Genomic DNA, 23,992 nt, shown 5'->3' on the forward strand with positions numbered 1-23,992 from the left:
GAACCCATATCAATCTTCTCCCTGTTTTTTTCTTGTGCCATCTAAGAGCATGGTACGTATCTCCAAGGGATAATTTACACCTCAGTCCTAATTTATGTTTGATCTGGATAGACTCCTACTTTCCAGGGCCAGGGGGCCAAAGTGGCCAATTGAGTAAACAAAGAAATGCTCAAGATGACTAATTGGGAAGTTTCTATTCCCCCTTGCAGGGCAACAAGGAATGCAGGGGCCTGGATTGGGAGGCCAGAGTTGGGTACTAAACTGACGTCTCTGAGGGTATAAAAGGACGCCATACCTTCTCCAAGGTGTGGCTATCTCCTCGCATGCATTGTATCTGTATGTTCTGGATATAGTTGCACTCAGTATTTTGTTTTTGGCCATAAATAAAATCTGTTTTTTTGCAAGCCTCGTCTTGAGTCTCTCTCTTTGGCATTCTGGTGACTCAAGTGTATTTTGGGACCTTACAGTATGAAGTATATATATCCAATATTGTTTTTCTTTTTAAAAATTTGGTTTTGGAATTTTTTTTTTAAAAAAAAATTTCCCTTCATGGGCCTCCTTTGAGCTGCAGGGTCCCCGGAACAATGTACCGTCTGCACCCCCCTCCCTCTCCTCAGGCCTGAATGCATAAAAACACAGCAACCCATTTATTACATATTCATTTGTCGGAAGTGCCAATCAAATAAAACAAATACGTTTCATTTTTTAATCAACCATTTGCATTCATTTTTTTATCCTTGGGCTGTCAACACTCCTGAATGCAAAATAACATCAGAACTACGAAGTACGATAGGACTTGCAGGTCCGGCCTAACGTGTAACATGTTTACACTCGGGCAATAGGACTGGGTGTTTTATTCATATGATTTACTGGGTTAGGGCTTTTCTGTCTTCCCGGTGAGTTGTATTGTGTTGGGGTGTGTGCGTTTACTGAGGGAGCTCCACCAATCTCATTATAATATATTATATTATATTAATTTCACTGACATGAAAGATTTGAATCTGAATTTATTCCTCTGAGGAGATAGTTATTGTAGCTCCCCCCCCCCACAAGTACAATGCTTTGCCGGAGGGGACCCCTAATGCTGCTCAGACGGCCCTGAGGCCAGGCAATGAAGGGCCACGCCTCATTCAACTCATCCCATTTTTTGGGGGGGGGGGGCAAAAAGTGGCCGCCTGCTGACTCTCCGCGGCCGCCTCTATCGCTTCCCTCAGCCAGGCAACACCGAAGGGGCTCCCGCGCTCCGGATAAAGGAAATTTGGAAAGGTTCGGGCCCCGGGAAGCTGTGCTATATCCGGACCTCGAGGGGGCGCCCGGCTGTTTCGGAGCACCAGCTTCGGCCTCTCCTTGGTGCGGGATTCCGGCAAGGTCCGGGTCTCTGCAACAAATGCACCCCCCCCCCACCCACCTTGGGGAAAGGCAGAGCAAGCAGGGGTTTCGACCCCCGACGAGCGGAGGGGCTTCCAGCGCCTTCCACCCCCCGGCGTTCGAAAAACAGCATCCTCCGCCCAGTTCCGTCCCAAGCCCGGCCACGAGAGAGAGACAGAGAGAGAGGGGCGTGGCCAGGCAGGTTGCCGGCCGGCGGCTGAGCCAGCAAAGGGGAGAAACGCGGAGAAAAGAAGCCGCGCACCGAACCGCCGTCCAACAGCAGATTGAGGGCAGCCAATGCCGTGGAGGCACCGGTGGCACCAAAGTCCAGGCAGCCAATCGACGCCCTTCGCCTCTCCCCCCTCCCCCGCGTTGCAGCGTCACCGGCTACCAGCCCCCTCCCCACCCCCCGGCAAACACTCGCCCGGCGGCACGCGCGGCTTCCCACTCCGCCGCCCCTTCTTGCCAAGGTCGCGAGGTTGCTTTGCAAGCCCAGCCCAGCGGGTTACTGCAGGTCGTTGCCGTCCGTCCGTTTAAATTCCCGGAGAAGAAGGAAGGAAGGAAGGAAGGAAGGAAGGAAGAGCTGGATAGAGAAAGAGCTTTAAACGCCAGAGAAGCATCCGAGGAAAAACCCGGGGAGGCTGCAGGTAAAGCCGGAAACACACACACACACACACACACACACACACACACACACACACACCGCCTCTCGCTGCTGTTCCGAGCGAAGGAGCCGCAGCTGTTTGCCGACCGAGCGGGGCCTTTCGATGCCTTCGCAATTTTTGCAAGAGGAGGTAATTAACGCTTTGCTTTTTCCCCTTAGGTGCCTTAAGCCGGGTGAGGAAGCCCCCCCCCCACCTCTCTCTCTGCGCCCAGCCCCCCGGCGGAGAGGGCTCTGCGCCACGGGATGTTCTCGGTGCCGTCCTGGAGCCTTCCAGAAACAGAGCGCGCCCCCGACGGCGCCCGCAGGCTCCATTTCAGACCCCCCCCTCCCCATTTTGCCCCGGCGAATGTCCTTTGCTTTCCCGGCGAAAGGATGCTCCCGCTGGGCAATGGCTGGGAAAAGGTGCCCGGGGCTCCCCCTCCCCGGAGCCACAGCGGGGGAAGGGGGCTCCCCCTCCCCGGGCCGATCATCTGATGCTATTGCTGGGGAAGGGGAGCGCGCGCGCGTGAGAGAGAGAGAGAGAGAGAGCGCGCCCAGCTGGCGGCAGAGAGAGGGGTACGGAGGGGAGTAGGCAGGCAGGCACTGGTTTGCTTTTTTTGGGAGGAAGCTGCAACAGGGGGGGGGAACGACGCTGCCCCGAGCCCCCTTGGAGGGAGGGCTGCCCCCCCCACCCCCGTGAAGGATGCTTCTCTGTTGTCGGCCTTTCTTTGGCGCATCACCCTGCGGCTTTACTAGTAGCATTTTACTAACTAGGAGTTCCGACAAGAGGTTTACTCTCCCTGCTTTTTTCCCACCCTGCGGTCCTGACAGTTTGCAAAGGAAGGAAGGAAAAAGAGAAAGAAAGAAGAGAGAGAGAGGGAGGGGGGAAGGAAGGAAGGAAGAAATAAAGGAAGGAAAGAGAAAGAAAGAAAGAAAGAAAGAAAGAAAGAAAGAAAGAAAGAAAGAAAGAAAGAAGAGAAAGATCTCAGGGAAAGGAAAAGAGGGAACGACTACCTTGAAATTTTTTGAAATGGCACAGCTGCTGGGATGCACTTGGAGGGAGCCAGCCCCACACCCAGCTTGTGAGAACCGCAAGAGAGAATTCCACATCTTGACAACCTGACCAAGACAGCTTGCATTGTGCCATGGCTTTGATGATTTAAGATTTTTTTTTTTAAAAAAAGCCATTCAATTAGACTAGAATCTTATTAATTAAAATAAAGACCTCTGATCATTTAAATCTAAGGCAAGCTTGACAAGCCAGGTTCTTTCTTCATGACATTCCTGTGCCAAAGAGAAGGAGGCAAGAGTAAAATGGTGCCAATGTTGATCATTGCCACAAACCGGCAACTATGTCCCCTGAACTGAAAACAGCCGGCTAACTTTTCTGTCTCGTCCTCTGTGGCTTTGGCCTAGCCCTGCTACCTTTGCTGAGAAGGGAGAGTGGCCTGTTCACCTGCTAGGTCTGGAGACTGTTTTCTCGCTTCAGTTTGGCCATGCCCAACTCTGGCACCAGCTTTCCTGAGCTGAAGGAGGCCTGCGGGCAAACAAGGAACCAGTCTAAATTTTTGAACTACAGTAGTTTACATAGCATTACTCATCTTCTCTGAATAACAGCCCTTTACTATCTCTTAAAGCTGAATGTGGTTTCCAAAAGCAATGAGCATAATTTAGTGTATTAGTTTTATATTTTTGATATGGTTAAATGACTAAACAATAAAGTTTCTCTAAAGATTCAGTACAATTGTGTGTGTGTGTGTGTGTATCCCTCCCTCCCTCCCTCCCTCTTTCATCTATCTGTACAACCCCCCCAAAAAGTAAGACCTATTGAATCCCGATAAATGTGTAGATCATTCTTTTTCAGACTAGCAATTTTAAGATGTGTGGACCTCAACTCCCAGCATGCTGGTTGTAGAATTCAGGGAGTTGAAGTCCCTACATCTTAAAAGTTGCCAAGTTTGAAAAGTATTTGTAATCCTGATTATTTCAAATTTAATTTCCCTTTATATGTAATATCTTACATTTTCTCCAGTGTTTTTAAAACAAAGTCGACCTAAACACAACTTTTCTGGTTTTCCACTTGCAAAGAATTCTGATTCTTGCTTTGGATGGAAATAATTTTCACTATAATTTTAACTTAAAGCTGAGAGATTACTGTTTGCTTTCATCTTCTTCCCAGCCAGCTTGATGTAATCTAACATCCCTTTTCTGCTTCTTAGGACCAACAGTAATTTCTGCAACTCATCTCAATACCTAAGAATAATGTGAGGGGAGACATTCTTTTTCGTATTTATTCATTTATTCATCCATTCAGTTCCATAGCTGCCCGTCTCAATGACACTAAGCTGTTTATGGCAACATTCTTCTAAGCTCAACTGTTCACAAGCAAGTTAATTAATTTTAAAAAAAGAACAGTCTTCTCAGTGTTTTGGAGTGAGGTATCAATGATAAGAATAAAAATAATAAAGAAGTACAGAACCCTGAGGTTTCTCTAGTCAGGTGATAAAAGAGGAACTCTTGTGTTCGATACCTAGGCACATTTGTGGAGTCTGTCACTGCTTTTTTTGACCTAATGTCTGGAAATTCTCAATCATCCAGGTCATGGTTGTCTGAAAGGTGCTTTTTCAAAAATGCAACTGGACTTTCTCATTTTTTTTCCCATTGAAAAGGTTAGAACTGAAGAAGCTTCTTGGATGAGAAGCGAAATGTTTTCAAAGAAAAAAAACCAAGAAAGTCTAGTTGCCTTTTGGAAAAAGCACCTTTGAGACTTTCTTTGGCTTGTTTTTCTCCTTCCTTATCTGGCTTGATTGATCCTAATTAAGACCCTTCAGAAATCTTGGTACCATAGTTCCCAGCCAAGTGTTTGTCACTTTGATAAACCCAGACCCAGTTCGACTTGTGGATATCAACTAAGCCTAGTAAATACTATTACACAACAATTTAACTAGTTAAATTAGAAGGAGGCTGATGTATATTGCTGAGGATATACCATTTGAATTTCTTTGCTGCAACTTGCACACAACTTTAATAAATAAAACTACAATGTGGCCCAGAAGAAAATTGCATTGATCTCAATGGGATTTTCTTTTTCGGTTTCTTTATGCCTTAGATTTGATTTGTGCTATGCATGTTAAGGAAACGAACCTGGAGTTAAAATATTGCCTTTCAGATTTGTGGATATTTAGTTGCTACAGATTTATATTGTATAGTCATTCTGCATACAAAACCTACATTGTCCAGACCTCTTGATACAAAAGTACATAATTATTCATTTGAAACTTGCATTCTACCTTCTAGTGCATATAATTAATTAATTAAATAAATTTATATGCCACCCACCTCACTAATGACACCCATGTTTCCCTGAAAATAAGCCCTCCCCCGAAAATAAGCCCTCCCTGAAAATATTTAAACGAATGTGTGGTTGGTCCCCACCATTTCCTCTGATTAGGGTTAGGGAGACAGAGCTGGAAATCAGGTAAGACGGAAAGAGGAACCTGTCTTGCTCCATGCACCCCAAAATAATAAAGCCTCTCCGAAAATAAGGCCAAGTGCTTATTTCGGGGTTCAAAAAATATAAGACGGTCTTATTTTCGGGAAAACACGGTGTGTGTGTGTATATATATATATGTACCAAATAAATAAAATGTATGAAGGAGAAGTGAAATATGTTATTGATTCTGTTCTAGACAAAATTTCAATACTTAGCTGAGGAACAAGGGCATTTCTACTTGCACGCTCAAACTTTTTATCCCATGGAGCATTAGTTGCAATTAGTTGGGTATCTAGCAAACTGTGTAAGTTATATAGTGCCCTTTATAGAGATGTATTTAACAGATCACAAATTGCCCATCCTTGTCTAGTCACATCATATAAGTTGCAAGCATTTCATTGCTTTGTAGACAGGTGTCAACTTAAGAGTTTCAATGAAGAACCTAGAAACGAGGAAGATGTTATTTTGGTTTAGGTCAATGCAGGACTTTGTGTGTAACTTAGTTTGTTTACTTTATTTGCCAGATCATTCCAGACTTTTCTACCATGCCTGCCTTTACTCACATTATCCAGAATGGTGTAGCTCATTCGGAAAAAGTCCATCCCACTTATGAGCAAATGGCGTCAGAAAGAGAGATGGCAGATGACATTTTTGATGAGACTTATCGTGAGAAAGAGGGTCCGAAGCCTTCAAAAAGATACGTCTGGAGGAACATTATTCTCATGTCTCTTCTCCATCTAACTGCTGTGTATGCCATCTGGTTCATACCTTCTGCAAAGCTACTCACTTTGGCATGGGGTAAGCTAAAACTACCCTCATTTAGCTTGGAAGTGTCATAAGATCATAGGATCTAAAGAACCTTGGAAGTTGTCTAGTCCGTCCCCCAGCCCAAGGCAGGAGTTTTTATAGTGGACAAATAGTTGTCTAAAAATGGTTATCTGGGTTAACTTATTGTCTTTGCTAAATAGGCTTCTGCTGTTCTCAGTTAGTTACTTTCCTCTCTTCTGAACTCTGAAAGTCTCCCCCCAATACCCAGAGGGAGGGTTACAGCCATCTGAATTTAGAAACAGACTGTTCTGGGCAGCCACATGAATGCTCTTGAGTTCATATCCAACTTTATCCAACTTTGTAAGAAATATTCAGGGCTTTAGAAGATCATTGGATTTTGTTATGTGCAAGAGAACTAGGCCTACTATGTAGTATTTAATAATGGGACCTTGAATAATGCCAGCTGATCAGTATGGACCATAGCATAGTCTACTGTTTCCCTATACTGCTTGGATATAATGCAGACATCCCAGTGATTTGATTCATGTTTCCTTCAGGATTCACTGTGAGAAATCAGGCACTTCAGAATAGAATATTCAGGGATAATTCTGGGAAGTACGCAGCATCCTTCCTAGGATAACAAAGGTTATGAAATACTGTTTCATGTATTTATTTATTTTTTAATTTGATTTATATGCCGCCCTTCTCTGGAGACTCAGGGCGGCTTACAGTGTGTTAAGCAATAGCCTTCATACTTTTGTATATTTATACAAAGTCAGCTTATTGCCCCCACAACTGGGTCCTCAATTTACCTACCTTAGAAAGGATGGAAGGCTGAGTCAACCTTGAGCCTGGTAAGATTCGAACCTGCAGTAATTGCAGGCAGCTGTGTTAATAACAGGGTGCTTTAGACCACTGTACTACCAAGGCTCTTACGAGCCTCTTATTTCATCATTATGAAATGATGCATGAAATACTGTTTCCCAGCTGATAAACCATTTCTAGGTTCTTCGGAAGGTGGTCGGAGACTAAAATAGAGGCAAATATGTAGAGGTGTGATTCAGCCAGTTCGGACTGATTCGAGCGAACCGGATGTTAATTTTAATCTGGTTCACCCAACCGGTAGTTGCAAGGACTGGCTGACCCCACCCACTCCACCCCGCTCCTCCCAGGAGTCTCCACGCAGCCCGTTTTGGATGTCAGGTAAGTGCAGGGCCTGCGCAGAGGCTCTGGGAGGGTAAAAAACAGGCCTTCTGGAAGTCTGGAAACAGGCCTGTTTCCAGCCTCTGGAACCCCAGGGGAGGCCATTTTCAGCCTTGTGGTGGCTCGAGCTAAGCCTCCAGAGCCTGGGGAGGGCGAAAAACGGGCCAACTGGAAGTCTGGAAATGGGCCTGTTTCTGGTCTCCAGAGGAGGCTGTTTTTGCCCTTTCGGAGGCTCAAGGAAAGCCTCTGGAGCTTGGGGAGGGTGAAAAGCCTCTCCACCCCAGCCGTGGTGCAGGAGGCCAAGTAGGCCACATCACCCAGCAACCGGGCAAAGAACCAGTTGCTAAAATTTTTCAATCTCACCCCTGTGTATATGTTTGTGATTTCCCTTTTAAAAATCATTTTTGAAAATCTGCTCCCTAAAATGCCTCAATGGAGAAGTGCTTCGTCCCAAGTTTTATAAAGATCTGTTGGTTGAGCGAAAGTGTAATGAGACAGAAAAGACTTTGCTGTCCATGATGTTGCTCCTCTCCACTCAGAGCTTTGTACTCCCATGTTTTCAGATGGCACTTTTTAAATGATCTGATGATGTATGGAGGTTGTCTAAAGTGCAAGTATGACATTTGTCACTGTGAGATGTTCAGTCTCCCAAGAGTCTGGAGTGTAGGTGGCATACAAAGATTTGTATAAATAAATACATAACAACATAACAAAGATGGTTATAATACATGCATTTTTCATTTTATAACTAGCAGTTTAATTTGTTATATAATCAATAGGCAAACAATATAACTAGTAATGCTAATTAATTTATTCAGATTTTAAAAAGCGTAGCTAAGGAGGGAATGTGTAGACTCTTTGTCTAAAAGCAGAAAGGGGTTGTTGGTAGTAATAAAGGCATGTCATGATGAAAGCCAGTCCAGATGGAAGAGGTAAAACCCACTTGAGATGTAGTTGACGAAAATCTTCCAGGGCTTTTTGAGTCCCCCACCCTCACTTTTACATTATGTCCCCTGAAGATCAAAGTACAGGGAGGGTGGCGGCGGGGATGCATTGGATAGGAGTGAATAGCATAGGAACCAACTGAAGAAATTCCATCTAGTTAAGTGTTTGAACAATTGCACAAAAGCCAGTTCAAACAGAGAAATGGATTCACTTGAGAAGTAGAAATTAAAACAGTCACAATGGCATAGAATATCTTAATTACAGCCTTCTTTGACTCCATTTAGCATTCTAAATATAGGGCTAGGTAGAAAGCCACATCTCAGCCTATCTATTTTATAATTTTTTATCACTGGCAAAGAACAGTTGAACGTTCAGTGAAGGCTGGCTCTTTTTTATTTGGCTGCTGAGCTTTGTTGACATGCATTAAAAACAATCAGCAGAGACCCATGGTCATAACTTATAGCCATGGAAAATGATCCTGTGCTTTGAATATTTGAAACCTGAACATTTTTGATCAAGAGGCAATCCGGATGGCCAACAGCTTGGCAATCTTATTCTTGATTTGCTTCTACTGTGTTTCCCCGAAAATAAGACCGGGTCTTATATTATTTTTTGATCCAAAAAATGCATTAGGGCTTATTTTCTGGTTAGGACTTATTTTTGGGGAAATATAGTACTAATTGTGTTCGTCTGGCTGATGATCTTAACTGGGGCTTATTTTTGAGGTTATATTACAAGCATTTTAAAAAATCATGCTAGAGCTTATTTTCCAGTTGGGTCTTATTTTCAGGGAAACAGGGTAAGAGGCACATGGATCAAGAAACATCCTTGAGAAGTCAAAGAAAAAAAGTGGCCAAAAGCTGGCATTATCCATTACTTGGTAGAAAGTAAAGATTAAGAGAAGGAAACTACATTGAAGAAATTGACAAGAGAAGTGGAAGTAACTTAGGAGGAGCTGAAAGAGGAAGAGGCTGCATTTGGGGGTGGCTTGACAGAGGAGAAGTGTGGCGGTGGGGGGGGGGGGGGAACTAGAGAATTCACCTGGCAGAGAAAGAAAGCAATATCAGAGCAGGAGTGGAATGCAGAGACTGGCAGACATTGCAAGGACAGGGAAGGGACAAAGCATGCTGTGTTTTTAATGTATGTATGGAATAGGAAGGCAGACACATTGAGAAAGCATGGCTTGGAGCAGTGGTGATATTCAGCCAGTTCTATCCGGTTCGAGCGAACTGCTGGCGGTGGTGGGAGGCTCCGTTCACCCGCCCAGACATAATCACACCCTTTTTTGATGTTCTGCGCATGCGCGGAAGGTCCTGCGCATACACAGAGGTGGCATGGGCGAACAAAGTGAGCATGCATGTGTGCTCACACTTGCAAACCGGTAGTGAAGGTAAGTGAATACCACCCCTGGATTGGAGGGAATGGCCCTTGCCAGCTGAAGAGGAAATCTTGAGTAAATGTTCCACCCATGTATCTTTGTTTTAGTTTTTAGACCTCAACTCAGTCTTCCAAACAGGGTCTTTTACTCTCCTGTTGCCTGCGTAAAGAGCATCTATATACTTCTCCTGAGACTTATATACATTTCCAAAATATCTGTGCTTGCCCCCCCCCCCCTCAAATACTATGGCTGATCCTCTGCTCTCATCTTTCTGATGTCTTCATTAGGGTTTAATACTGTAATGACCATATTTCATGGGGAAAAAATAAAGGACAAACCTGACAAAGGGGCAAATCTGAAAGAGGTTCATAAGGATAAAAAAAAATGTGTTTATAACTGTGCCTACAATTCAAGAGCAAAATCTAAAAGACAGTTTTCTGAAATAAAAGGCTGCTCCTTTATAATAAAGGATGTATAGTCCCTGGAGCTAGTACTCATAATTGAGCATCCATTATCTCTTCTACCACTACAATAGGTGACTATTTCACCACACTGTACTTGATACGAAGGACAAAGAGTTTGACTATGAAAACATGCCACAAGATCTGGAGAATATTTGAAAATCCAATACAGATTGCTAGGAGGGAATCATGGCCAATATGCTCAGAATGGAGGCAACAATTTTCTATTTAAAGGTTGAATAGGCAAGGTTTGGGAATAGTAGCCCAACCAAATGTTCCTCTTTTTAATTCCTATTTATTTATGTACCACTGTTTTTCTCTCTAATGAAAGCAGAAGTTGAGTTCTTACGACTTCTATTGAAATGAGCTTGATGCCATTTCTAAGGAATTTCCCTGAAAGATGTGACATCTGGTTCATGTTCAAGGTGCCATATTATATAGATGGTCTTATTAAATGTTTCTTCTGGGAAGATAAAAGACATCCCAGTGGCATCATTTCAATTTATCAGGAATGAATCAGAGAACATTCTAGGAAATTAGCTGTGGGAATATCCTATGAAATCATTGCTGGAAATAATGGCAGCTATAATGTCTTTTTTTTTTTTTTAATTTGATTTATATGCCGCCCTTCTCCGAAGACTCAGGGCGGCTTACAATGTGCTCAGCAATTGGAAGCTTTGGAAGAGCTTTGAAAAGCAATTAGAAATGGCTATCAACAATTCAGGTGTGTCCAGGGTGGATTTGATTTAAATCGAGTTGATTTAAATCACAATTTAAATCATGATTTAAATCACTAGTAAAAAGGCTTGATTTAAATCAACTCGATTTAAATCATAATTTTTAAAGAGCAACTGTCATCTCTGCTACTCCTTTGACCCACTGTTGACTCACCGATAGTCCCAGTGTTGCAGAATATACAGCCTCATGCTACATAACTCCATAAGCTCCATTTCATGCTAAATAAACTAAATTATTTATGTATTTTAAATAGAAAACTATCTTACAATAGATTTTTACCCCAAAAGTTTTTTATTAAAAATAAATTCGATAAAAATAAAAAAAAATCTGATTTTTTTTTATTTTTTTTTAAAAAAAGCATTGATTTTTATCCACCCTGGGTGTGTCTCCATATTACTCATATCCACACAACATATCCTCTGAGAATAATAAAGTAATTAATATATCCAGGGAATCTTCTTTTTGAAATGGGAAATCTGGCTACCTAACTATTTTGCTTTTGAGTATCTCTCATCTACTTATGAGGGATTTTCTTGTTGATGATCCTAAAGAGCCAACTGGGGCTTGAAGATAGCCGAAATTTCTCTCAGCCCCAGATGTATAAATGGCCCCTTTGTTACAGTGATTTCAGCACGATGACTTGACAAATATACTCAAATAATAATGTTATGTGAATTTTTAAATTATAATCCACCATATGATATGTAAAACCATCTGTTTCCCCAGCCCACAATGAATGCTTTTAAACAGTCATAGATAGATGTTGACCATATCACCATCTTGGTTTTGTTCTTTTTCTTGTTCTTTCGTTTTTAATTATTCACGTTGTATATTATTGGTTTTATATTGTGAGTGTCAGGCAAGGCCTAATAAAGTAAATAAAATTAAAAATGTTTTATTTTGACACTTGTTCATGGTTCATTTTCTTTAGATTGCTTTTTCTTCTGTTGTTTTTATTTTAATACTGTGGTTATAATTTTATATCGTTTAAGATACTGTAAATCCATTTTGAATGTCTGTTTTCCTGACAAAAAAAGGAATATGCATTTTCTTATAAATAAAAAAGGCAACGTGCTTTCTGCTGTCTGTTGAATGAACTGGACAAATTACCTTAGCTATACAAAGTTTATAAACCACTAGCTTTAGGATTATTTGCTTCCTAGGACTTGCAGAACTAGAACATAAAATCATAAGGTTGGAAGGGACCTTGGAGATCTTCTAGTCCAACCCCCTGCTCAAGGCAGGAGACCTTATATCATCCTGGTCAAATGGTTGTCCAGTCTGTTTTTGAAAACCTCCAGAGTTACAGGACCACCCGTAACTCTGGGAGGCAAGCTGTCTCATTGATTCATTGTTCTCACAGTCAGAAAATTTCTCCTAGGTTGGATCTCTCTTTAACTAATTTCCACCCATTACTTTTTGTCCTGCCCTCTGCTGTTTCGGAGAATAAGTCAATCCTTTCTCTGTGACAGCCCCTCAAGTACTGGAAGGCCGTTTCATCCATCTAATCTTTTTCTTTAATAGACTAGACATTCTTACCTCCCTCAACTGTTCAACTGTGATTTAGCCTCCAGATCCATTATCATCTTCGTTGCTCTTCTCTGCACACTTTCCAGGATTTCAACATCTTTTTGTGTCATGGTGACTAGAATTGGATGCAGTATTTGAAGTGTGGCCTCACTAGGGCAGGATAAAATGGTAGTATCATTTCTCGTGATCTTGATGCTATCTTTCTGTTGATGCAATCTAGGATTGCACTGTCTATTTTGGCAACTGGAGTACATTGCTGGCTCATATTTAAGTGATGAGCCAGTAGGACATTTAGATCTTTATCCCAGTTACTACAGTTGAGCCTGGTACCACCTATTCTATACCAATGCATTTAGTTTTTCATGCTTAAGTGCGTGGCTTTCAATTGTCTCACTGTTGAACTGCATCTTATTAAATCAATTTATTTTATTTGTATGAATGTATTCTGAGAACTGCTGATGATTCCTCTTTCTTTTCCAGATTTATTTGTTCTGCCCAACTGGTTTTTGTGGGATAGGTTGGAATGAAGTCTTGCAAAAACTTACAAATAATAGGGGTTTTCAGTTTGTTGTGTCAATGGCTTCTTTTGTGGCAACAGGAAGCTTTGGAATTTTTTGCTTTTGAAATCCCACGTTATTTAATTCAGTATTCAGATATAATTAGAAAAATTGCTAATTAAGCATTTCTTTATAAATTAACTAATTTGCATGTTTCAATATTTACTCAATGAATCCTTTGAGGCTGGAAAAATTTGTAATTTGGAAAAGTTGTCCAGGAAAGGAGACTGGAGTTGTTGCCGATTATAATATTGCCTGATTTTTTCTTGGCCAAATCTTTTTGCTTATATTCAAAGCAGCGGGATTAATGGAATGCTTAGGCTCATAAAAAAATAGCTGCATCTGAAATCCAGTGCTCAGGCTTGCCATGTCCATTTGATCAATGGCTCCCCAAAGTAGTAATGTCAAATGAAGGCTTTCTTGATTGACATCTGCCCCTTGTTTGGGTAGCAAGATGGGGGTTATCTGGAATTCTATTCCCAGTGTTTCCTATTTATGAACCATTAGCACTCAGTTTTCCTTCAGAATGTTAAAAGACCACTTACACAAGCCTTGAAAAGTTGTTCCTCTTTTTCCAAGTGATCATGAGTAGAAGAGAACAGTGATGTGTAAAAGAAGACTTTGCCCCAGTCCCTAAGGTGGTTCAACATAGCATCCATTCAAATGTACAGTATTCCTTTGAAAGAAAGGCATCGGATGGTGAATTAGATTCTAGCCTGTCTGGTTCTTAACTTTTGCAGGATTACTCCAAAAGTTTCCAGGACAAGCCTACCAAGTAAAGAGAAGCAGTTAAAATTGTCGGGATATAGATACTTCTACCTCTCTTTCTGCTGAGTTGAGTAGATAGAATGTCTTGTGAGCCAAAAACAAACAAACAAACAAACAAACAAACAAACAAACAAACAAACAAAACCCACCTGATTTATATAAAATCTGAACCCTCTTAAGGAATTACTAGGCATAATGTTTTGCCTTTGGCATGAGTACTTATTTTGCATGAGTTAGCATCCCGGATCTGTGCACCTTCCGCCACGCTGTGAAGACCTTTTTATTCCATCAAGCGGGCTTGGCCTAATCTCCTCCCTCTTTTAATATGTAAATTTTAATCTGTTTTTAAATTGTTGGGGTGTTTTAATCTGTCTGGGCCAAAATGATTTAATTTGATTTTATCTGGTTTTTAAATTTTGTGTATTTATGTATTTTATTGCTTGGCTGTTCACCGCCCTGAGTCCTTAGGGAGTAGGGCGGTGTACAAATCTAATAATAAATAAATAAATAAATAAATAAATAAATAAATAAATAAATAAATAAATAAATAAATAAATAAATAAATAAATAAATATCTAATGAACAGTGGTTTGGAATGGGATAATTAATCACTTGTGGTATCAAAGCAATACTCAGTCAGATAGCTCATGATAGTCATACAGTTCAGAGTTCCATAGATAATGGACTTATTTCTTAACATCTGTGCTAGAAGACATCTAATTCCTACACAAGGAATATGAAAATCATACATGATTTTGTAGTGAAAGTGACTCTAGAAAGAACATGGGGATAGTTTCCAAGTTGCATTGTTAGTTAGCTGAACAGAAATCCCTCTTCCATCTGAAGTATATCTTTTTAAAATCTTTTTAATTTTTTAATTGCGTCTTTTTGGGGTGATGGAAGCCATACCTGAGTTTTATTAAGATATCAGTTATATCCTTTTGACAGTTTTTCACCCTCCCCTTTTTTTTTCTACAGCTGTTTTGTGCTTCACCTTGGGTGGTCTTGGAGTTACAGCTGGAGCACATCGGCTTTGGAGTCACCGGTCTTACAAAGCTACTCTACCTCTTCGGATATTCTTGGCCATAGTCAACTCCATGGCTTTTCAGGTAGGAAATATGGCAGACCAGCTGCATGGCCCTGGAATTCCATACAGAAATTGGCACCTCAGGCAGAACATGAAAACTTCCTCCTGTGTTGTTATAAACAAGTTTCTAGTTTGTATTTTGTTTTCCTCACTCAGTTTTAAATTAATTTAGGCTTAGGGCTAGCTATAAGATTATCATTTACATTCCATCAAAAATCATGTCAAACTTCAAAATATTTTGTCTGAGTGTGTGAACAAAACATGGCTGCCAAAGACTTCCAGCCACTGCTGTCTCAAATGTCACCAACTCCCAAATAGCCAACATCAATCTGTGACTTGGTCAAATGGAAATTATTATTTATTGGATTTCTATGTTGCCCATCTCACTATACAGCGGCTCTGGGCAGCTTCCAATACAATAAAAATTAAAAAGTTCAAAAAACAATTAAAATAGAATAAAAAGTTCAAAAATTAAAAACCGAGATACTTTTTGCTTACCCTAGAGTAGGGGTGTCAAACTCAAGGGCCGGGGGCCGGATCCAGCTCATGGGATGCTTAGATCTGGCCCGTGGGGCCACCGTGGACTGGCCTGTCGTGCCTCTCCCAGTGAAAATTGAGCTTGCGAGGGCTGCAGGTGGCCCTCCCGAGCTCCGTTTTCGCTGGCAGAGAGTTGCAGGAGGCCATCGCAGCTGAAAACGGAGCTTGGGAGCCAGTTTTCGCTGGCAGAATGCTCAGGCCACCACAGCGCCCCTCACACGAGTGACATCGAGCTAGCCACGCCCCCTGCCCCCGCAAAGTCAAACACAACCCTGATGTGGCCCTCAATGAAATTGAGTTTGACACCCCTGCCCTAGAGTAAAGAATTAATAAAAGTATTTTTTACCCTTCTTCCCTATTCTTTAGGGATAGGCAGGGAGCAAATCTTAAGAACGTTCCACTTTTAAACATTGTTCAAATTATTCTCTTCGTGCTTCATCTAGAATGATATTTATGAGTGGGCCAGAGACCACCGTGTGCACCACAAATTCTCTGAGACGGATGCAGATCCCCACAATGCAAAACGGGGATTTTTTTTTGCTCATATTGGCTGGTTGTTGGTCCGCAAACACCCAGATGTCATCGAAAAAGGACAGAAGCTGGACTTGTCTGACCTGAAAGCTGACAAGGTTGTGATGTTCCAGAGGAGGTGAGCATGGGGTTATTTCAGGCAGAGGAAATGAAAGGGATCTGGGAAAAGCGCTTGGCAGGGACTAAATTATAATGTCAGCTGAATTCTTTTCATCATTTGCTGCAATTGCTCTCTGCTGTTGAATTGGTAATTGAGCACAAATATTTATTGCTTGGCTAGAGACTAAATGTATATTATAATTCTTCTGTTGAATTATTCTTTTTATTTGCTGCATATTATGTTCCAGTATATCAGAATTGTTTATACATCAAGATCATTTTATCAGTTTAGAAAGTGATCAATTAAACCTATGATTTTCAGAATGTTCAACAATTATTATTGTTTTTCCCTTCTCAGGTATTACAAGACTTCGGTGGTACTCATGTGCTTCGTGCTTCCTTCCTTTGTTCCTTGGTATTTTTGGGGAGAAACCTTTCTCGTCAGCTTCCTGCTGACCATTCTCCGATACACATCAACCCTCAATGCCAGTTGGTTGGTGAACAGTTTGGCACACATGTATGGCAATCGGCCATATGATCGCCACATCAACCCCAGAGAAAATCACTTTGTGGTCTTTGGAGCTTTAGGTATGTAAGGTGTAAAAAGCCTGCCAGGTGCCATGAATTGAGAATAGATTGTGTGCTTCAGCTCTGGTTTTAATAGATTGTGTGCTTCAGCTCTGATTTTAATTTATTCTGCATCAGGGTCCTAATGAAGATCAAGACCACTCCAGAAGGGATGGAAAAGACCTAATCCTTCCTTCCCCTGCTTGCTTGGACAGTTCATCCTCCCTTCATACAGTGGCAGGTTTTTAAAAGACCTTCCCTTGTGACCAAGGACTTTTCCCCCCACCTGCAGAGCCTTTTTCCAAAGGAACCAAGAGAAAGATTACCGTATTTTTCAGAGTATAAAACACTCTGGATTATAAGACGCATCTATCTTTTGGGGAGGAAAACGAAAAAAAATCTGCCTCTGCCTCCCAGCAATTTGCCTCCTTGCAGCAAACAGCAGAGGCCTGCGTGGCAATAGGCAATGGCAATCCCTGTAGCTTGAAACAGCTGAGGGTTGGGAGGCCGATCCAACCGACAATCAACTCCTTGTGCTGAAGCTGAAACGGTCTGTTTGCTGCAAGGAGGTAAATTGCTGGGAGGCAAAGGCCAAAGGATGGGGGCAGGCAGGTAGGCGGAGCTACATTCGGTGTATAAGACGCACCTAAATTTTCACCCTCTTTTAGGGGGGAACAAAGTGTGTCTTATACTCCGAAAAATACGGTATGTTTTCCCCCAGATTGGAGATACAGATCTGAATCCTGCCAGTGGATGATAGGTTAAAGTCCTGTTTTAGTATGAAGGACTGGAGATTATTGGAGAAGATCAGCTGTTCTGCTTACAGCCTTTTCAAGTCATTCCTGTTCAGCATCTCGCTTAGACCAAGGGACTTCATGTCCTTTGAATAGGCAGGTTGGCTTCTGTGGTGAAATGAGTGGCTTAGGCAGCTTAAGTCTGTTCCAGCAACAAACAAACAAATACGTGTCCAATTCAAGGTGGGGTTGTTTTAAAAGCTAAAAAGCAAGTAGGGAAAGGAAGGATTAAAAAGCTTATCTAGATTTATGACACTGGTTTTGCCCCGCCCAAAATAAAATATTGGACAGAGATTTTTTTTTTTCTCAAGCGTTGGGAAGAACAGGGAGGGTAACGCAACAAGAGCTCTTTTCCTCCTTCTCATCCCCTTTGAAAATTCCCTTCAATGTGCAGCATTGGCCTTCAGCAGTCTTTAGTGCCACAACGATCCTTGGTGGTTGTTGTGAGATGTTTTTCAAAGAAGGTAGACAGAGCAACAGCACTTTGACTTATATACCGCTTCAGGGTGCTTTACAGCTCTCTCTAAGTGGTTTACAGAGTCAGCCTATTCCCCCCCTCCCCCCAAACAATCTGGCTCCTCATATCAGAAGGACGGAAGGCTGAGTCAACCTTGAGCCGTTGAGAATCAAACTGCCAAACTCCTGGTTAGTCAGCAGAAGTAGCCCGCAGTACTGCATTCTAACCACTGTAGCACCACGACTTAGCTCCTTTTTTTCTCAGCATCATCCAGATCCAGTGATCATTGAGGGAATGCCCACCAAGCCACGCCCACCAAGCCATGGCTACAGAACTGATAGTAAAAAAAAAATGTGAATTCCACCACTGTTTCAGATAACAGGCACTTCCCTGCCTGCCCTCACCATCAGTTACTTATCTGAGGTTGGGGAGGGGGAAACTTTTCCCTGGAAACAGGAAAGGAAGATTTATGGGCTACAGCAGGGGTGGGCAACTGTGGTCCTTTTACAACCTGTGGACTTCAACTCCCAGAATTCCTGAGACAGCTTGGCTTGGCTGTCTCAGGAATTCTGGGAGTTGAAGTCCACAGGTTGTAAAAGGGCCACAGTTGCCCACCCTTGGGCTAGAGGTTTCCTGAAGTTGGATTTTTTTTTTTTAAAAAAAAAAAAAGAAAGAAACCTAGATTTCATATCAAAATTTTGTTGTGAACGTGTAAATCTGGCAATGGAGATCTTGCTTTCTGTGAGGGCAGGGCAAGAAGTAATGGGCGGAAGGTTGTTAAAGAGAGATCCAATCTAGAAACAAGGAGAAATTTTCTGACAGAACAATTAACCAGTGGAAGGGCTTGCCTGCTGGAGTTGTGGGTGCTCAATCACTGGAGTTTTCAAGAATAGACTGGACCAGCCATTTGATCAGGATGGTATAAGGTCTCCTGCCTTGAGTAGGGGGTGGACTAGAAGACCTCTGAGGTCCCTTCCAGCCCTATTCTAATCATAATTCCAATAGTAAATCACCACCAGGATGGATTTGATTTAAATCAAGTTGATTTAAATCATGATTTAAATCACTAGTAAAAAGGCTTGATTTAAATCAACTCGATTTAAATCATAATTTTTAAAGAGCAGTTGTCATCTCTGTCCCGCAATGGCCCCTTCTCTGACCCACTGTTGACTCACCGACAGTCCCATTCACTTTAATGGGACGGCTGGTGATGCGGCAGTGACACAAGTTGAGGGACGGGGCGGGCAGCAGGTGAGTGGATGCCCACTAACAGGCGCTGCCATGATGGACCTGAAATGACAGGTGTTCTTTAATATTATATTTATAAGCTGCTTAGAAGGTTTTACTTTCATTTTTACTGCTTGTCCTTCCACCTCACACTTAAGAGCCTGGTGGTACAGATGTATTTCTCTTCAAACAATGATATAGTTTGTAGTGTACGTAGATTTGCAAAACAATGGGATAGAGGAATATTTCTGAACTTTGTTTTATGATTTATCTCATGGTTACTGTGAAATTGTGTGAATGCATCAATGCAGTGCATGTTATCTCAGCTTGCAGAGCTTGGATTCATTGAATGAGTTTACCAAAACTAAATATTGCAGAATGTACATAACTCATGCTACATAACTAAGCTCCATTTCATGCTGAATAAAGTAAATTATTAATGTGTCTTAAATAGAAAACTATCTTTAGATAGTTTTTTTTACTCCAAAAGCATTTTATTAAAATAAATTTGATTAAAATAAAAAAAAACCCTATTTAAATTTTAAAAATCTGATTTTTTTTAATTTTTATTTTTAAAAATCATCGATTTTTTTATCCATTCTAATCAGCACTTAAAACTGACTGAAAAGTATCTGGATCCGTTCCAGTCGGGTTTCAGGCCCGGGTACAGCACGGAAACGGCATTGGTCGTGTTGGTTGATGATCTCTGGAGGGCTCGGGACAGGGGGTGCTCCTCTGTCCTGGTCCTGTTAGATCTCTCAGCGGCTTTTGATACCATCGACCATGGTATCATGCTGCACCGGTTGGAAGAGTTAGGGGTGGGAGGCACTGTGTTGCAGTGGTTCTCCTCCTTTCTCACTGACCGGTCGCAGTCTGTGTTGACAGGGGGACAGAGGTCGACCCTGAGGCCCCTCATATGTGGGGTGCCGCAAGGGTCGGTCCTCTCACCTCCTGTTCAACATTTATGTGAAGCCGCTGGGCGAGATCATCCGTGGTTTCGGGGTGGAGTACCATCAGTACGCTGACGACACCCAGCTGTACATCTCCACCCCGGATCACCCCAACGATGCCCTTGAAGTGATGTCCCGGTGCCTGAAGGCTGTACGGATCTGGATGGGGAGGAACAGGCTCAGGCTCAACCCATCCAAGACCGAGTGGCTGTGGTTTCCAACGTCCCGATATAGTCAGTTGACGCCATCACTGACTATTGGGGGCGAATCATTGGCCCCCACAGAGAGGGCTCGCAACTTGGGCGTCCTCCTGGATTCACGGCTGTCTTTAGATGAGCACTTGACAGCCGTGACCAGGAGGATTTTTCATCAGGTTCGCCTGATTCGCCAGTTGCGTCCCTTTCTGGATCGGGACTCGTTACGCACGGTAACTCATGCCCTTGTCACCTCCCGCCTGGACTATTGCAATGCTCTCTACATGGGGCTCCCCTTGAGGAGCACCCGGAGGCTCCAACTGGCGCAGAGTACGGCCGCGCAGGTGGTAATGGGAGCGACATGGCGTTCCCATGTAACACCCCTCCTGCACGAGCTGCACTGGCTCCCGGTGGTCTTCCGGGTGCGCTTCAAGGTTTTGGTTACCACCTTTAAAGTGCTCCATGACTTAGGACCTGGGTACTTGCGGGACCGCCTACTACCACCAATAGCCTCCCACCGGCCGGTATGCTCCCACAGAGAGGGGCTCCTCCGGGTGCCGTCAGCCAAACAATGCCGACTGGCGGCCCCCAGGGGGAGAGCCTTCTCTGTGGGGGCACCTACTATCTGGAATGAGCTCCCCCCAGAGATACGGAGGATCCCGGATCTGCGCACCTTCCGCCGCACTTTAAAGACCTTACTATTTCACCAGGCGGGCCTGGCCTAATTTTCTCCCTCTTTTATAAAAGATTTTTAATTTTTAAATTGGTTTTAAAAGTTTGGGGTTTTAAATTTGTTGGGGCCAAAATTATTTAATTTGATTTTATTCTACTTTTAAATTTTGTATGTATGTGTTTTATTGTTTGGCTGTGCACCGCCCTGAGTCCTTCGGGAGTAGGACAGTATAGAAATCAAATTAAAAAAAAAAAAAAAAAAAGGAATCATGTTTAACCCAATTAGTGCTGTGGTGCTATGTATAAAAGATGAGCTGTTTAAATCTGCATAATGAATGCTTAGCTCATAAAAGTTAATGGTCGCAGGAAGGCAACAATAGATGCAACAGTAGAAGGGTACACTGGTGCATCTCAGGAAGGCCTAAGATGGTGATAAGGAAATCAGAAAACTCTTTGCTCCCATCTCAACACTGCCCTCTTGGTGGTGTTGCCTTGGGTTTGCTTTCTCCCAGAAAAACAAGAGACATCTTTCCCGATTGCAAAACTCCCTCTCTACTCAGGTGTAAGCTTTTCACATGAACCACATCTTCCTGGCTCACCCAGGGTTTTGGATGAGTTGGTGCTGTGGTTGTTACCATCTTTCGTTGCTTGCTTTTCTTTTAAATGGTTTATGATGCTACCCTCTGGCTTTAGCAGCATTTTATAATGAAGAGGGGCTAGTGAATGTTGTGAATAAATATAATATAAATGTTTCAGATAAATGCATTTCCTATGTCACAAGAATGAGAATACTGAGCAGAGTTGGCTACTTCCCAAAGGCTACTCCTAAGAAAAGGAGGGGAAAATGCAGGGGGGAAATCCAGCAGGTTCTGGGGAATTGGTAGCGGAAATTTTGAGTAGTTCGGAGAACCGGCAAATACTACCTCTGGCTAGCCCCAGAGTGGGGTGGGAATGGAGATTTTGCAATATCCTTCCCCCTGGGGTGGGGTGGGAATGGAGATTTTGTAGTATCCTTCCCCTGCCATGCCCACCGAGCCACGCCCACAGAACCAGTAGTAAAAAAATTTTGAATTTCACCACTGGGAAAATGGGCTTTGTTTCTTACAATTTTCTTCTTGTTTTTTTTCTCTCTCTCTTTAGGAGAAGGCTTCCATAATTACCATCATACTTTCCCCTTCGATTACTCAACAAGTGAATATGGCTGGCGGTGGAATTTCACTACTGGTTTTATTGATCTCATGTGCTTCCTTGGCTTGGCCAGTAACTGCAAGAAAGTTGCCAAGGGGACCGTCTTGGCTCGAAAAGTTCGGACTGGTGATGGAAGTCACAAGACTGGCTGAAAATCGGTTTCCCTGACCTTTCTTTTTTCCTTTTTTCCAACAACCTAATCATATATTTGATCTGTTTACTAGCTATTAGGACTGTGCAAAGCATGAAACCGGGGAGGGGGCTTCGCAAAGTGCATTGGCACAAGTGAAACATTAAAGCAGCTGTGTCCTCTGAAAAGCCAGGTGCTGCTTTTTGAAGGCTTTTCCTGGTTCTCTGCTCAGGTGTGTGTATACACAGCTGCTTTGCTTGGTTGATAGTCGAATGAGATGGGCTTTCTGTGCATACGTTAGATGTGAACAGTCAGGGTTGCCCCTTGGAACAACCAAACTAAGCTGTCTGGATATTGCAGCTGCTTCATGCTTTGAGGATGGATAATTCACTCATTTTACAAAGCCCCCTTTTCAAATGCTTTGCACAGCCACATAACTACCAAGCAGTGTGTTCAGGATGCTTAAATGGGTGACTAACTCATTCCAGTATTTGTTTTTTGAAACAATATATTCAAGGCATATGGCAAAACCTTTCCCCCCCCTCGCCCCCACCCCCCCCCCCAAACTGACCTCGGAGGCTGCTTTTCTATATCTTTTCCACTCCTCGGCAAAAGTTTCTTTTCTCTCTCCTATGTTTTCTGTCTCTCTCCTTAGCAACTGATATAACATCCCAATCTATGTGTTCTTGGTTGGAAGAGGATTTAGGAAGATTGAAGGGACAGACTTGGTACCAAAGTAGAAACTTCCTTTCTTAGAATGAGTAAACAACTCACAATTGGCTTATAGTCCTTTCTCTTCTTAGCTCTGGTGCTGTTGAAGCTCTCTTCTTTTTTCTGGTAGAAAATTAGAAGTTGGACTTTTACGTAGCAGTTCTGAAAACTATTAGAAACTGAGAAAATGTGTATACTGAATGGGAAGGCAGAAGATAAGATCGTATTATATGGGACACACACATAATTTTACAGATCAGTCCCATAGTAGTGGTTGATATTTTTAGTTGGTGCTAGGCAATTGGAGCTCCCTTCCTCCATGTCCTCCTGTCATTGCTGCTTGTCCTTATCAAGACTTGTCTGCAGGATTCTGAGATGGCAAGATGAGGATGTCGTGTAAAGATGCTCATCACTCTATAAGTAGTGAAGGGCATCTGGTTAAGAACATGCTCATAGATTTAAAAAAAATGTATGCACTTAAGGGTTTTTTTCGTAGCTGAAGCTTTTTTTATGTGCAAAAGAATGAATTGTATGTTGCATGCTTGCTGATATATGTAGTAGTAGATAATTTCTATTCTCAAGTGATTTAGTCAGTTTAACATCAAGTTATTCAGCTAATTTATTTCTCAACTGGACCATTTTCTGAACCAAATCTGCTGTAATTCTTTTCCCTATAGGTAGCTCTAGCAATCCTCTCCTCCCCCTCCATTCTCACCACTTTTCTGGTTGTCATTATAATATTATAATCCAAAAAGGAAAGTGTCTTAAACAAGGGGAAAAGAAAAGGCTAGCTTCCCCTTTTCTTTCTCTTTTGTCTTCCTGTGCCTTTAATATTTTCATCTCTAATGGCACTCCATAAGTTACAGTCAGCATTACAATCAGTATCATCATAGTTACAATCAACATCACAGTCTGGCTCATATTACCATTATCTTTTGTTTTGTAAAATCCGCCAATTGTCTGCACTTGTTAATAATAAACAACAAAAAAAAACAT

The 23,992-nt window shown here is 42.4% G+C and overlaps 1 protein-coding gene across 2 annotated transcripts; it reads left to right on the top strand.

The window, feature by feature from the left end:
• Nucleotides 1-1,831: 1,831 nt before the first annotated feature.
• Nucleotides 1,832-23,982, top strand: SCD (stearoyl-CoA desaturase). Of its 2 annotated transcripts, none has more exons than XM_070945747.1 (6): nucleotides 1,832-2,162; nucleotides 6,029-6,302; nucleotides 14,831-14,961; nucleotides 15,920-16,125; nucleotides 16,465-16,694; nucleotides 22,108-23,982. In XM_070945747.1, exons 1-6 carry the CDS (start codon nucleotides 2,136-2,138, stop codon nucleotides 22,305-22,307), a joined length of 1,068 nt encoding a protein of 355 aa, XP_070801848.1. In that variant the 5' UTR covers nucleotides 1,832-2,135; the 3' UTR covers nucleotides 22,308-23,982. The 2 variants fall into 2 exon arrangements, with proteins under 2 accessions (XP_070801848.1, XP_070801849.1); XM_070945748.1 differs by having other exon boundaries at nucleotides 1,832-2,015.
• The last annotated feature ends 10 nt before the right edge of the window (nucleotides 23,983-23,992 follow it).

Source organism: Pituophis catenifer, unplaced genomic scaffold, assembly GCF_029215685.1.
Source record: "Pituophis catenifer annectens isolate HBS135680 unplaced genomic scaffold, rPitCat1.0.hap2 SCAF_6, whole genome shotgun sequence".
NCBI lineage: Eukaryota > Metazoa > Chordata > Lepidosauria > Squamata > Colubridae > Pituophis > Pituophis catenifer.